This window comes from Acipenser ruthenus, chromosome 3 (genome assembly GCF_902713425.1).
Source record: "Acipenser ruthenus chromosome 3, fAciRut3.2 maternal haplotype, whole genome shotgun sequence".
Lineage (NCBI taxonomy): Eukaryota > Metazoa > Chordata > Actinopteri > Acipenseriformes > Acipenseridae > Acipenser > Acipenser ruthenus.
In genome coordinates this window covers 22616113-22629457 of record NC_081191.1, presented here as the reverse complement: position 1 = coordinate 22629457, position 13345 = coordinate 22616113, and the positions used below count along the sequence as shown (strand labels likewise).

The following is a 13345-nucleotide window of genomic DNA, read 5'->3' as shown; positions in this document are numbered from 1 at the left end:
AATTATTGATACCTCCTTGAACAAATGTGCTGGATCGTTTGGTGTTCTTTACAGTTAGATCTCTACTTGAACTGCAGTGAGACTGAAAACAAAGCAAATACCTGCTGTAAACTGTCATGAAGGTGAACTGTGTGGAACTGATATGTGTAAATGCTTAGAAAGAGATCAGATCTTGAAACTGCTGAAACTAGTGCAACATGACTTGAATTAGCTGCCTCCTTTCCTAATAAACTGAAGAGGTGTATTTGCTAAGCAAGCCGATTCTTATGAATGTTATTTCAATACCATGATTGGAATATGTATATGAGGGACTTAAAAATACTTACAGTTCAAACTGACATTAAAATGGAAAGCCTTTGCAATAAAACAAATTAAGTACAGTATGAAAAACAATAGTTCTTTGAAAAGCAAAAAAAGTAACTTGCTATCTGTGTTGACTGCTGTGTATGTTTACTGTGTTTTTTTTTTTTATCCAAGTCTATACATTGTCATATGCTATTATGTGTTTTCTCTGTCACTGACTTATTGTTCTTTTTGCTTAGATTATTGTTTACCATGTTTACTATTCCAACGGTGATGTCATTTTATTTAACCCCTTAAGGTACTCAAGGAATTGAGCAGTTGTTCAAATGGTTTCTTCCTAAAGTATACATTTGAGAGTTACTCAAGTATCATGAGGAAACTGACAATCTGGATGACCAGATCCAACCTGTCAGTAAATTTTAAACCGTTTCGTGCACCTCATTGCAAAGATAATAAAGTTGGCATCATTTTATTTGAGGAACGCATATGTCCCTTATACCTTAAAGGGTTAAACCACGTAATGTGGTGGTTTAGGTAGGACTTGGCTGCAACACTCTATACATGTTTTATTAGAGGCGGAGACGACGACGACTGTAAAATACTTTTTGGAAATTGACAGCTCAGATCTGTTCAACCTACACAGGGCTATTACAAACATCAAAAAGAGGATGTTAAAATGTTTCTTGAAGCTACTCGCTGTTTAATTTGTTCCATAGAATTGTTTTGGAAATGTTATTTACACAGTAGTTTATTTTTTTATTTATTTTTTTCACAGGCCTGAAGACTTCAAAATGAAATAATGCACAAGCCTCAACTCTACACCCAGAAATTGAGGATGACTACTGTATTTATTTAGCAAAAAAATTGTCATAGAAAAGGCGATTTGATTACGTTTAGTGACATTGACTTTTATGACCATGAAATAAACCATGTTACTTCTCCATATCTTGTTTTTACTCTCTTTTTTTAATTTAGAATGTAGGCTTCTAAAAGGTCAGCATCTAGTCAGAATTGCCTGAAAAATCTTTATAACTTTTTGAACTATATAACTTTTTTTTTTTTTTTTTTTTTTTTTTTTTTTACCGATGCAACACAAATGTATCTATATTCAGAAAAGGAAATTAATTTCCAAAGTTACTCTTAGACTACTAAAGAAATTTGCTTTTCTCTTCCTTTTTGCAATTTGCTTCTTTCAAGCCTGAAACTTAATTTAACAGCAAATAATCTTTGAGCAGCAAATCATTGAAATGGTGGCAGGAGGAATTTTTAAAATGTATATTCTGTAGAGCAGCATTAAGAATCATTATCTGAATCACTAGGTTGTAGATACATTTCACCGTTATGTTTAAGAAATCTCCAACAAAAAGTATTCAGTTTGTTTTAATAATGTCATGTACAGTATTTAAGTGATGTATGTTTATACATTGTAGTATACTACAGATATTAGTGCTATTACTCCAAACCCAATTACCATCAGCCACACAATTAAAATACTATATTACCATCACCCACACAACTGAAATATAATACAATAAAAAATAACTACAGTACAAATATGTATGGTTGTACATCTGTTTTATTGGTTATACAAATGCTAAAAATAAATTACCTCCTAGATTAGCTTGGAAAAGGATTATGAATACCTTTATATATTTTCTTCTGTACTCTTTTAACATTTGTTTTATGGCTACTGTACCTACAGACATAATTATTGTATACATCTAAACGGTGCAAAGCCAGTGGTATTTTAAAGTATTTGGTGTATTGGAAGCTCCCAAACGAAAAGTACATTTACGTAAAAAATAAACAAGAAACTTAATGGATTCTTTTGGGGTTTAAATTTATTGTTGGTTTTTTAATTGTATTTTTTAATTATTATTATTGCCATAGCTTTGACAATACATCAAACAGATTTAAAACACACACATGCATATCCTCAAAATCTGTTCTGCGTTATGTTAAAATGTACCCAACAGACATGGTGGCGATATATGTCGACACCTGTGATGTTTTCTGCATTGGGTACCAGGGGCCAAAAAAACCCAATCCTGATGGATTCTTTAAATTTAGCTAACATGTTATTCCTGATTTTTAACAGGTACCAGCATGTGAGGGACAAACAAACAATGACTGAATGTGTATTTTGCACTGAAAATCACATAGTAAAACTGAAAGATATTGTAAATTACTTATATTTATACATGTTCATGAACTTCCTGTTTTGGATAATCTCTACATTTGCAGATTCCCTGTTGATTGGAAGCGTGGCAACCCCTGACCAAAAATCTAGAAATTCAACTGGTCAGCACTTAATTATTAGTAATCTTGGAGTATTCCTGTTAAATGTTAACAGATTTACAGCATCAAAGTCAGCATCTGATGCCACTGAACAACCTGAACTCGCAATGCATGTAAACGTTCCTTTGAAATGGTTACAAACAGCTGAGCAACTCAGATTATTTCTGCAAATTTTTGGCATTATTATTATTTTTTCTATCTGTTTTGAGTTTTCCCAAAAAATCTTAAGAACACCTTTGGCTATTATAAAATATCTTTAAATACTACATTCCAATTTAGTGTACTGCGAAATGCCAGCATGTCAAACCCAATACTACTAAACTGTACATTATCATGAGATTATTATACAAAAGTGGTTTCCTACACAAAAAAATATAATAGCATTGCAACATTCTACAATTGTCCACACAATCATCGTGTTGCATCCAGTCATTAAGCCACATGCAGGTTTGTTAAAAAATAAAAATAAAAAATATGTTAAAATGGTACAACCATTCATTTTTCATTTTATTTTCAAAAGATATCAGGCCCTTCTGACTTCTCCTTTTACAGCATGATCCAAAATGTCACTGTAAATAATTTGTAAACATTTCATAATTCCACTACAGCATGAAATACAAATTGAAATATCCATTCTGCAGTTAGTATGTGTGCTTTAGTTTTTAGAGTGTTATGTCAGTCTTTCTGTCGGTTGACTTGGCCTTCCTTTTTGAGATGCTTCTGGAGACACGGTAGCTTCCTGGTGACCTCACCTCAATGGAATCTGTTTCCGGCTGAACTGGGTGGGGTGCTGGGTAGGGGTTTTGGGGTTGCTGAGGGTAGGAAGTATACCCTGCATATGGGTCCTCCTCCTCCTCATCATCATAAGAGTCATGTGTTTGGGGGTAGTTGGGAGGTAACTGTACAACTCGATCACTTGGGTTACCATATCCACCTTAACCCACCACCATCAAGAGTTTGCATATGGTTAGCAAAGGGTGGGGAGAAGCAGAAAAAAGCAAACCATTATTAAGGATATTAGCTTCAAGAATTAATTTGTATAATTTAGGTAATTTAATGTATATCTGCTGATTCCGTTTTTTAAAATATTAATCAGATTAAAATGATCTAACAAGGACGAAGTACAAAATACAGGGAAACACCATAGAAAGCTAAGACTAGACAAGCCCATCACTGAAATTAAAGAAGGGATTCTTGAAATAACGGGACTGCATTGAATGTAAATGTTACTTGAGGCTAGTAAGCAAGAGGAATCTGCAAGTTAATTTACTTTGTGATAGCAAAATGTGTGATAATCAACACATAAAAGGGGGACTGCATTAAAAGGTTGTACAAAGTCTTTAGGTGCTTGAGTCGTGTACAAACATGACACACTTGATGGTGAAAAAGAAAATGTTCGATAGTGGTGGTTACTGGAGACTTTTCCTAGGATGGGATGAAGAGACATCAACGTGGCTGCTCGGCCCTTCATCTAGCTTTAGGTGTCTTTTTTGAGTTTAGCAGGCACAGATTATGCTGTTCAGTAGTCATTGTCATACTGTTCTCGACCTTCGGCTATAACCCATAGGGCAGTGGCAGAAGTACAACAGCAAGGCAGGAAAACAAAGAGAAACACATACCACAAGTCAGTACGCAGACACAAAAACCCAAACAAGCTCATCGCTAAATTACTATGTCGACTCCACTTGAATGCAAAACCTTCTACAGCTAATCATAGTCATTCACAGTTAGATAAACATTCCCACCATTCTATGCTGAGGTTTATTGCCTTTCACACCTGTAAATGGACAATAAAGACTTGGCTCTGTGCTATACATTAGTTAAATGTTAGGGCAGCACTGCTAGTAATCTCACATGCATTCAGTTATACTACTATTGCATGCACACAGACATGTACATTTAGTTCTAAAGGTTGATCTCTACACATCTACCCAGCATGCAAAGTAAAAACAGCCATTTGATTGAAGTGTTATAGAATGCTATGTTTTTTTTTTAATAATTATTTGTTACTGCTGCTGCTTCCTGCAGTTGTTATTATGCTGTAGTTTTGCTTTTGAATACACTGGCATGTAGTTGTTTTACATTTTAAGATATTACAGTGTTCTGTAACATTATGGAGCTTTATCACTGGTCTCAAACTAATGTAAATGTGTTTTGCTGTTCAGTACTGCCCTGAGGACTTGGTGACCTGCAGGTAAAGATATACAGTATAAAGGCTGTATGGTTAGAGCTCAGCCTTGAGATCACAAATAGCAACATTACTAAGAACTTCTTGGGGATTTCCCACTTGCAACAAACATGACTTGATCAAATCAGTTTGCTACCAGTGGAATAACTCATTTGTGCCACAGAACATTGTTTCAGTAAAAGAACATGGAAAATGCAGCACACTGCAGAAGGCACTGACAAGAAAAAAAAAAAACATCACCACAGGATCCTGTAGCTCTTTAACTATTGTATTTTAAGGCGCTGCTACTTTAGTTATGGAAATGAACAGGTAAACATTTGATATGTATAATATGTTTGTTTTGTATTCAGTGTTGATTGGTAAATCATTTAATTTATTTGCTCCAATCCTCTTTAACCAAAATATTCATTCATTGTTGCTATTACCAAAACCAGATTAATAGAGACTTCTAACTTAAGAGTACATACATTTCTCTATATGAAAAAGAATAGCTATAAAATTAATTCTCATATGAGTTCAATTACAATTATATTTTACGGCTGTCCTGTGCCTGGGAATGAACTGCTTTACAAGCACAAGTCACTAACTGAGCCAGACTGATGAATTGTTCTCATCTTCATGGAGAGTTAACTCTATTAAAAAAAATGTGATTACAATACATGGCACCCATATATGGTTATAATGTAGCAATGCACCTTAAAATACAGTAACTGATGTTACAGACATGTACATTTGACTAGACAAAATAGTTTTGTACATAAACAAACACAGACACCTATAAAACAAAATTGTGTATACCAAGAAAGCACAGAGTTGTAAGAAACTTACCCATAATGTTCTGTTCAAAGGTGCGTGAGGGTCTATCCAATAACTGATTATAACAGGTCAAGGGGAAGACTGGTACTCACCTCCGACATTGTAACCCATACAGGATGAGGCATCACAGTATCCCTGGGGGCCAGCCTGGCCTGTGGATCCGGGGCTGCCTGGACGTCCAGGTGTTCCTTGGTTGCCTGGTCTTCCTGGCTGTCCTTGGCTGCCTGGTCGGCCTTCACCTGGAGGTCCTAATAGAAAAAAAGAAAACTCACATTTGATCCTTTCACCTTTCATTCTAAAAAGGGTTTGGGTGTATTCTACCCTGTCCATATTTGACCTGTATACCTTTTCTGACTGTTTGATATTAAATGAATAAACATAATCGAAAACACATAAGGATCAGTAGGCGACTTCCTGAACTGTAGCTGCTCAACTGAGAATTTAATGATCACTGTCCAAAATTCATACAAGCTGCATATGATTAAATTGCATTAAATTGTGGAAACCTAAGATGGCTGGTATCTCAAACCTCTGTGTATCAAAGCTAAATCAGCGAGATTTAGGACTGAGAACCCTCTGAGGGTGGGGAGAACTTGATATTCTGTGCAGAGTAGTTGTTCTATTATTAGCATGCTTGTAAATGAAGAGGACTGCAATGGATCAATGTTTTAGGACCATTCTTCATGCACTAATGAGCACTTATTTTGTAATGTTGCAGGAACGACTATGCTATGTGGGTGACCAAAGATGATATATCAACATAGTATGTGTAACATTTTTTTTTTAAATGAGGCTGTCCATTACCTGGTGGTCCCTGTGGCCCTCTGGGTCCCAGAGTGCCGATGCCTGGGCTTCCTCTCTCCCCCTTGTCTCCTGGTAAACCTGTTACATGACACAGCAGTTAGAGCAGAGGAACATCTCCATACTAATTTCCAGTTTAACATCCTAAACCTTGCTATATGCTAAAGCAAGTGACTGTTTTATGGAAACTAAGTACAGGAACTTGAATTTGGCTATGAAAGTAAAGAGTATTCCAGGAATATAAAATTTCACATTCTCCATGTAAACCTTTTAACAATTTTGACAGGAACACAAACAAATCTTACTGTTGTTTAACTATAAGCTAATTTGAAGGCTGTTTTTATTTTCACAGAACAGCCTAAGACAGGTAGGTAACCCTGGTCCTGGAGTGCCACAATCCTGCAGGTTTTGTAGGTATCTCTTAATCACCAATTGCTAAATAGCTGGAACACATGGTCATTCTGACCAATTAAGCCAATCATTGAATCAATTAGGGCTTGGGTAAAACAAAAACCAGAAGTGTCTGTGGCACTCCAGGACCAGGGTTGCCTACCCCTGGCCTAAGAGATAAGCATTTAAGTACACAGTCAAAAATTACAGTGCATAGTGTGAAACCGTGGCACAATTTTACCATTCATCTGGAGACTTGTAAACTTACAATAAGTATGTCCAAGTAGAAGACTGGTCCTAATCACTAGGGAATGCTCTAAATCAGGGGTCTCCAATCCTGGTCCTGGAGGGCTAGTGTCCCTCCTGGTTTTTGTTCCAACTGTACCCTAAATTACTTACTTGGATCAATTAAGCTTCTAATAAGCACTTCATTGGTCAAATTAAGTAATTTAGGGTACAGTTGCAACAAAAACCAGGAGGGACATAGGCCCTCCACGACCAGGATTGGAGACTCCTGCTCTAAATGATAAGATCCTACTTCTGAAGCAGAAATGGTGGAGGTAGTTTACAATACCTGATACAGTGATTTTTAATTTGCAATAGTGTTTCTGAATTAAGTCAGTAAGATAACTGCAGAGGTTCTAAGAGCAGGATATTGCAAAATCCAGCTGTCTTGATTATTTTCAGCTAGAGAGGCCACTGCTCAAAGGGCCATGCTCCCTTCCAAACACTGCACAAGTACTGGGTTGAGCTGTGCTAGGGATTACAGGATCTTCTAACTCCCACCACACCGACAGATTCACAAATTACATGAAAACTAATTCAGAAATGACCAATATAATTATATAAGGCAGTCGATTACAAGGCCAAATATTTTTTGACATGACCCTAGATTAAAACTTTTCAAACATCAAAATGTTAAGTAAATTACTTATACAGTAATTTAGGATGACAGTATGTAGCAGTATGTACTTTTCCCTCTACTTTGCCAGTGACTTCCTATGTAATCACACACAGCCAGTCCAGGTCATCAATAACTGTAAAACACTATTGATAAAAAAAGGAAATAAAGAAACATAGTAATTCGACAAACCCCTATAGTACAATACTTAGTTCACCACTGAAGAAATTGATAGACTTTTAGCCAAAGCATGTTACTATTACTGCATTGCATTTTAGACAAACATTTCTTTGAAATGTGATTCTATATATTAATTTACATTGTCTTCTAAAACCATTTCCCTTTATTTCTTTATTTAGATTTTATTTCCTTTATAGTTACAGTACTCTGTTTTGCCTAGGTGGCCTAACAACATGCAACAACTGACCAATTCCCACCAGTGCAGGCTTAAAACTACAAATAGACAGTTTCATTCAATAAGACTAATTAAGAAAAATGAACACTTGGTTAACCGGAGAAGGGACCAACAGCACCCAAGAACATAAAATCTTACCAAAAAAACACAGCGCGCACATTATTAAGACACTGTTAAAAAAAACTTCTCTTAGTGGAAATTACTATCAAGTTTCTTTTTAGGACAACTAAAAAATGCCTCCCTTCCATAAGGAAAATGCAAATGTTTCCTGCATGATACATTTCCGTACCTCTCTCCCCAGGTCTGCCTGGCTCGCCGTTGTTTCCTGGGAATCCTGGTCTGCCTGGCAGTCCTTGCTCTCCTGCAGGGCCTTGAGGTCCAAGACGACCTGGCTCTCCAGGGGGTCCGGGCACTGCACGCACCGACACCGACTGGCTGGGGATCTGGTTCAGGATTGAGTCATACCTGGCCATGTGACCTGAGGAGACATGTGTTCTATCAGCATTAGCATGTGTATCATGGTGCTGTTTTAGTACTCAATGAAGGCAGAAACTAAAGTTAAATATTTTACTTAAATGTACACAGTAAAAACTTCAGTCATAATAACACTTTTGATAATATTACATATACATTTTTGTATCATTTTTGTCACATATTTGAGTGTTACTGGTGTACTAGTTTGTCAATGTGCTGTGTTGTAGAATAACATAAGTATAAATGTATATTTAATTTGTTTGATAAATCATAAATTGTATTACCATGGTTATTTATTTGCTGGTTAAAGAAATCAGGTCAATGTTTTTATGATGAATGAATGTATAAATCCTTTTATTGTGACTGTATTCTGTATAACAACTTTATGTTAAAGTATACATTGTACTCACTTTGAATTAGCTGTTCACAGACTTGTCTAGCGATGGAACGGACCACAGCCTGGGCTTGCATATCACCCTGTACAAAACAGTTAAACAAAAGTTAGGGACTGTTTTAATTAATACAGCAAGTTTGTTCACAATGTAGATACATTGTTCCTTATATGATAACTACAGGGTAATTTTACTATACACTTTACTGTGACGTTATCATGGTATACTGCAGCAAACTTTTTGAAATGGTTTATTATTGACATAATGACAATACTGGTAATTTTCAATAGACTAAAACTCAAATTCTAGACTAGTGACTCATTAAATCTTTTATCTATGTTAACCCACCTAAAAGCACCAACTTCTATTGACTGTGCTGTGCAATTACTGTGTGAAATAAGGTTTGAAAAACAATGCTAAATAAAGTAATGGTAGGAACAGCTGCCTTGTGTCTAAGACTAATTTAAAATATTTTGAAAGCAAACAAATAGAACACTTACTCTTTCACCCTTGTCTCCCTTTGTACCAGTGGGACCCTACAAAAAAAGTATTAAATTACAGGATGTATAGAGCTTGATAAGACCTTAAAATAGAACACAGGTTATTTATAGATCAATTCTGTCTGGCCAATTTTGCATTCCTTATTAATGCCATGGATCTGACTAACAGCTGTGTATACTTCTGTGCACGGGTTCAATCGTTTTCTGTAACAGACTCCTGAGAGATGCTAAGCTGTTAACACCTTAATTTCCTTTCGAAACACCCTTAAGAGCTTCCCTGAAGTTGGAGGGTGCCACAACACATATCTACTTGTGTTCTGCTAGACAAAGTGTATTTGGCACTTCAGCCACAAAAGAAAATTGTTTGAGGCCAGTCACCAGAGTTACGTCATTTATACGCAAGATATCAATATCCTAGTTTATCACATTCACCACTATGTGCCGAGTGAAGGTACTGCAGACTCAGCTACATATGCATTAAGATCACAGCCTCTGTTACAGATATGGTATGGTCCTGACTTGGCAAATCACAGTACTACTGACAAGTTAATGCAGATAAACACATCTTGCATAAATCAGAAGACAGCTATCTCCTTATACACTCAATGCGCCTTGTACTAAATCACTTAATTACATTATTAACAAAATGTTACTTGGATGTACAGAAAAAAAGGTTTCTATAAAATCCTTTTCACATCCTCTTGAACTTTCTCAACAGACCAAATGTTCTTAATAAATATTATTTTAAACAGTAAATTATTCCTTGAGGAAAATAATAGTTTGTGTAACCAGTTACTGTAGTTGGAATGAAAGTCAATGTATGTACAACTTAACTGATTTGGTTACTTAAAAGAAATGGCATTGTGTAAGTAGATGTGATACTGTCGTCCGTACATTTGTCAATATATGTACTGTATATTTGCCAACTGTAAAATACTACCAACTGAACTCACCATTATTATGATAATCAACCTGTATTACTTGTACTGAAACTAATAATCTTAACTCAGACAATGCACCTTTCAGTAAGCTGTCACATACATCATTATATAACGCGCAATGAGCATTACTACTTCAACATTTTCCAGTCCAAGAAGTCTTTTAAGATCAATAGTGGAGCTGCTAAAATATTGAAGACATTTTTGTCTGTAACCACATAGAAAGTGAAGTTTGTCTGGAAGTTAGAATACCTGGGGGTCTGCAGATTTTTTTTTTGTTTAATAATATGCTGACAGTTTATATTGCTGAACATCTCTCTTCACTGTCTCTAGTGTTTGCAAATATGTGTATTATACACTGCCAAGCACAAAGAAATGTAGCTCTGTTTCTTTAAGATACTTCCTAGATTCATTCCAGGGGTCACATTTTCAATACGGAATTTACAGCAGCACATAAACAGATGGTTCCTGCTGAAATACAGCTCTTATGTTATTGCTATCTTTGAACATTTTTGTTAGTCATCATTTTTTTGAATGCAGGTTATTTCCTAGTTTTCAGTATATGCAGTTAACTGATTTTTTTTTTTTAAATGTATCTTGTGGATGGGGGGGGGGGGGGGGGGGGGCTATGTAAAATACATTCTCCTGGCCTCAGCCCAAATTGGCAGTTGTCCACAAAATCTCCAACACACTATACACTAAATGGCACCCAGGGTTTAAAAGAGCTTAGACCCTGGTAAACCCTTTCATTTCTGTCATAACAGCATGATAATGGGAAGAGACTTGCACCCCCACTTCCTGTGTAATACTTATGAGCTGTAAATATATTTACATTTTACTAAGAAATAAAATATAAACAGTTTGGGAACCTAGGTCCGTCTGTCTGTCAATGGCAGAATTGATGTTCTAAAAAAGCATTTTTGTAAAAAGATGATTGTGTACTGAGATCCATACATTTTAAATGCAGGATATGAAAGACTTTTTAATTTGTGTATTTCCCAACAATTTTCAACCCAAGGCTCTCTAAAAGCATACGACATTAGCCCTTGAATAGTGTGCAAAATCTCATTACTCGTACTCGGAATTGTCTTTAAGAAGCATTTATTGGCAGCTATTCAATAAATCCATTTATTAACATGTTGACTTCAAAACAAGAAAACCTGTCCTCCCTCACATTTACAATTAAGTACCAATCAAAGACAATTAACGTCCATATTGAGTGTTTTAAAAGCAGATTGGAAGATTATTTTCCTCTCATTGGGGCACCAACATTTTTACTGCCATACTGAGGCAGTATGCTTAAAATGATAATGCAGCAAAAGATACTTTGGTGTGTTTGCCAACAAGAAAGGTGAAATACCAGGTGCGTGTTTTTACAAGCTCAACTGTTTTGTATTTTATTTCATTTAATGGTTTTTAAGTTTCTTTATTTAACTGTTGATTGTATTCCAAGTTCTGGAAAGAGGCCAGGTAGACAGAACGAGGAGACAGAACGAGGAGACAGAACAAGGGGTCAAAATACTACATTTATGAATCAGAAAACAAGAACGGCACAAGCAACAACCTTTTTAGGTTCTGCCAATGTCTGCTTTGATGTCTCTGTTTGTAACATGGATTTTTTATACCATGTACATTTTCCTAATATGTATTATCTTACACTTTTATTTTTACACTGGGCAGCAGTCTCTGTACTCTTGACCGGAGGGTCTTGGGTTCAATCCCAGGTGGGGGACTGTGACAAAGAGAGAGTGAATTCTTGTTTTAGATCTCCCTTCCGACCGGTGAGGGCACTGGGGAGGAGGAGCAGGCAGAGCCACGGTGCGCAACGTCACAGACCCGGTCGGGAAGCGCAGTGGCAATCACGCATTGGCTGACGGCGGTTGCCCTCGCTGACCAATGGGGACGGGACGGGGCGTACAAAAGGGGGCGTGGCCCGGGGTTCTGTTCCTTCTGGCAAGGTACAGTGCGTGTGAGACAGAGAGAGAGAGAGAGAGAGAGAGAGAGAGAGAGAGAAACGAGCAGGGAAACAGAGGAAGGGTTTTTGAAGACGGGTCGTCTTTGCTGTGTGGACTTTTGCTAACCCATCTGTTCTTTGTATTTTAGAGCACTAACGGGACGCTCCGGGATTACGACGGCGGAGCGACTACCCGGAAGTGCTGGTTTTGTTACCCCCCGTGTTTTCCCGTTCCTGGATTACAAAAGGAAGACAGACTGTTTTTGTTGTTTGTTTATTTGGGACTGCAACCCCGTTTCTCTTTATGTTGTCGGGTTACACATCGTTGTGTACCCCGGCGGCCCTATTGTTTATTTGTCCCTATTATTTTTGAGTGCGTTTGGTAACCGGTTTTTAAGGAAATAAAACCCAAGCGCTTAATTGGAAAAGGACTGGAGTCTGTCATTTTGCACCACACCATCGGTCAACTCTGTCACACGTGGTGTCAGAAGTGGGATGGACCCAACCACTTTGTCGGCGATCCTGGAGGCGTTGGACAGCCGGAGGGAGGCTGAGGAACGGAGGAGGGAGGAGAGATACACGGCTCTTATCGAGAGGGTGGGGATGGGGATGACGTCAGCGGCGACGGGCCCCGTGCTGGTTGCCCCGAAGGCCCGGGCCCAGAAAATGACGGTGGAGGATGACCCGGAGGCCTACCTTGTAGCCTTTGAACGGTTGGCTACCACTGCAGCATGGCCCCGGGAGTACTGGGCGAGCCAACTTGGTCCCTGCTTGATCGGGGAAGCACAAGCAGCGTACCGGGCCATGACTGACGACGATGCCGCCCAGTATGACCTGGTTAAGCAGGCTATCCTCCGCCGTCTCAATATCACGGGGGAGACTCATCGGGTCAGATTCCGGGAGTTCCGGCGACCCCCCAACACCCGGCCCAGGGTGGTAGCCCAGCAATTATGCGACCACATGGCGCAATGGCTG

The 13345-nt window shown here is 37.7% G+C and overlaps 2 protein-coding genes across 4 annotated transcripts in view; one reads left to right on the top strand and one right to left on the bottom strand.

Moving 5' to 3' along the window:
- LOC117394369 (large ribosomal subunit protein uL13m) overlaps positions 1-1248 on the top strand; it is a 44455-nt gene extending 43207 nt beyond the window's left edge. Inside the window, exon 7 of the mRNA XM_033992581.2 lies at positions 1079-1248. Coding sequence (XP_033848472.1) covers positions 1079-1103 — 25 coding nt within the window. The 3' untranslated portion in view covers positions 1104-1248. The remainder of the gene's footprint in view (positions 1-1078) is intronic.
- Positions 1249-1861: 613 nt separating this feature from the next.
- The window catches only part of LOC117394368 (collagen alpha-1(XIV) chain-like), an 86640-nt gene continuing 75156 nt past the window's right edge, over positions 1862-13345 (bottom strand). For 2 of the 3 annotated variants that reach the window (XM_033992579.3, XM_059012723.1), the window contains 6 exons: positions 9479-9514; positions 8997-9063; positions 8402-8590; positions 6410-6487; positions 5698-5853; positions 1862-3535 (listed from right to left, as the gene is read on the bottom strand). In XM_033992579.3, the coding sequence (XP_033848470.3) occupies positions 3264-3535; positions 5698-5853; positions 6410-6487; positions 8402-8590; positions 8997-9063; positions 9479-9514 (798 nt within the window). In that variant the 3' untranslated portion in view covers positions 1862-3263. Of the gene's footprint in view, positions 4156-5697; positions 5854-6409; positions 6488-8401; positions 8591-8996; positions 9064-9478; positions 9515-13345 lie in introns of all 3 variants that reach the window. The other variant, XM_033992580.3, reaches the window with a different exon arrangement.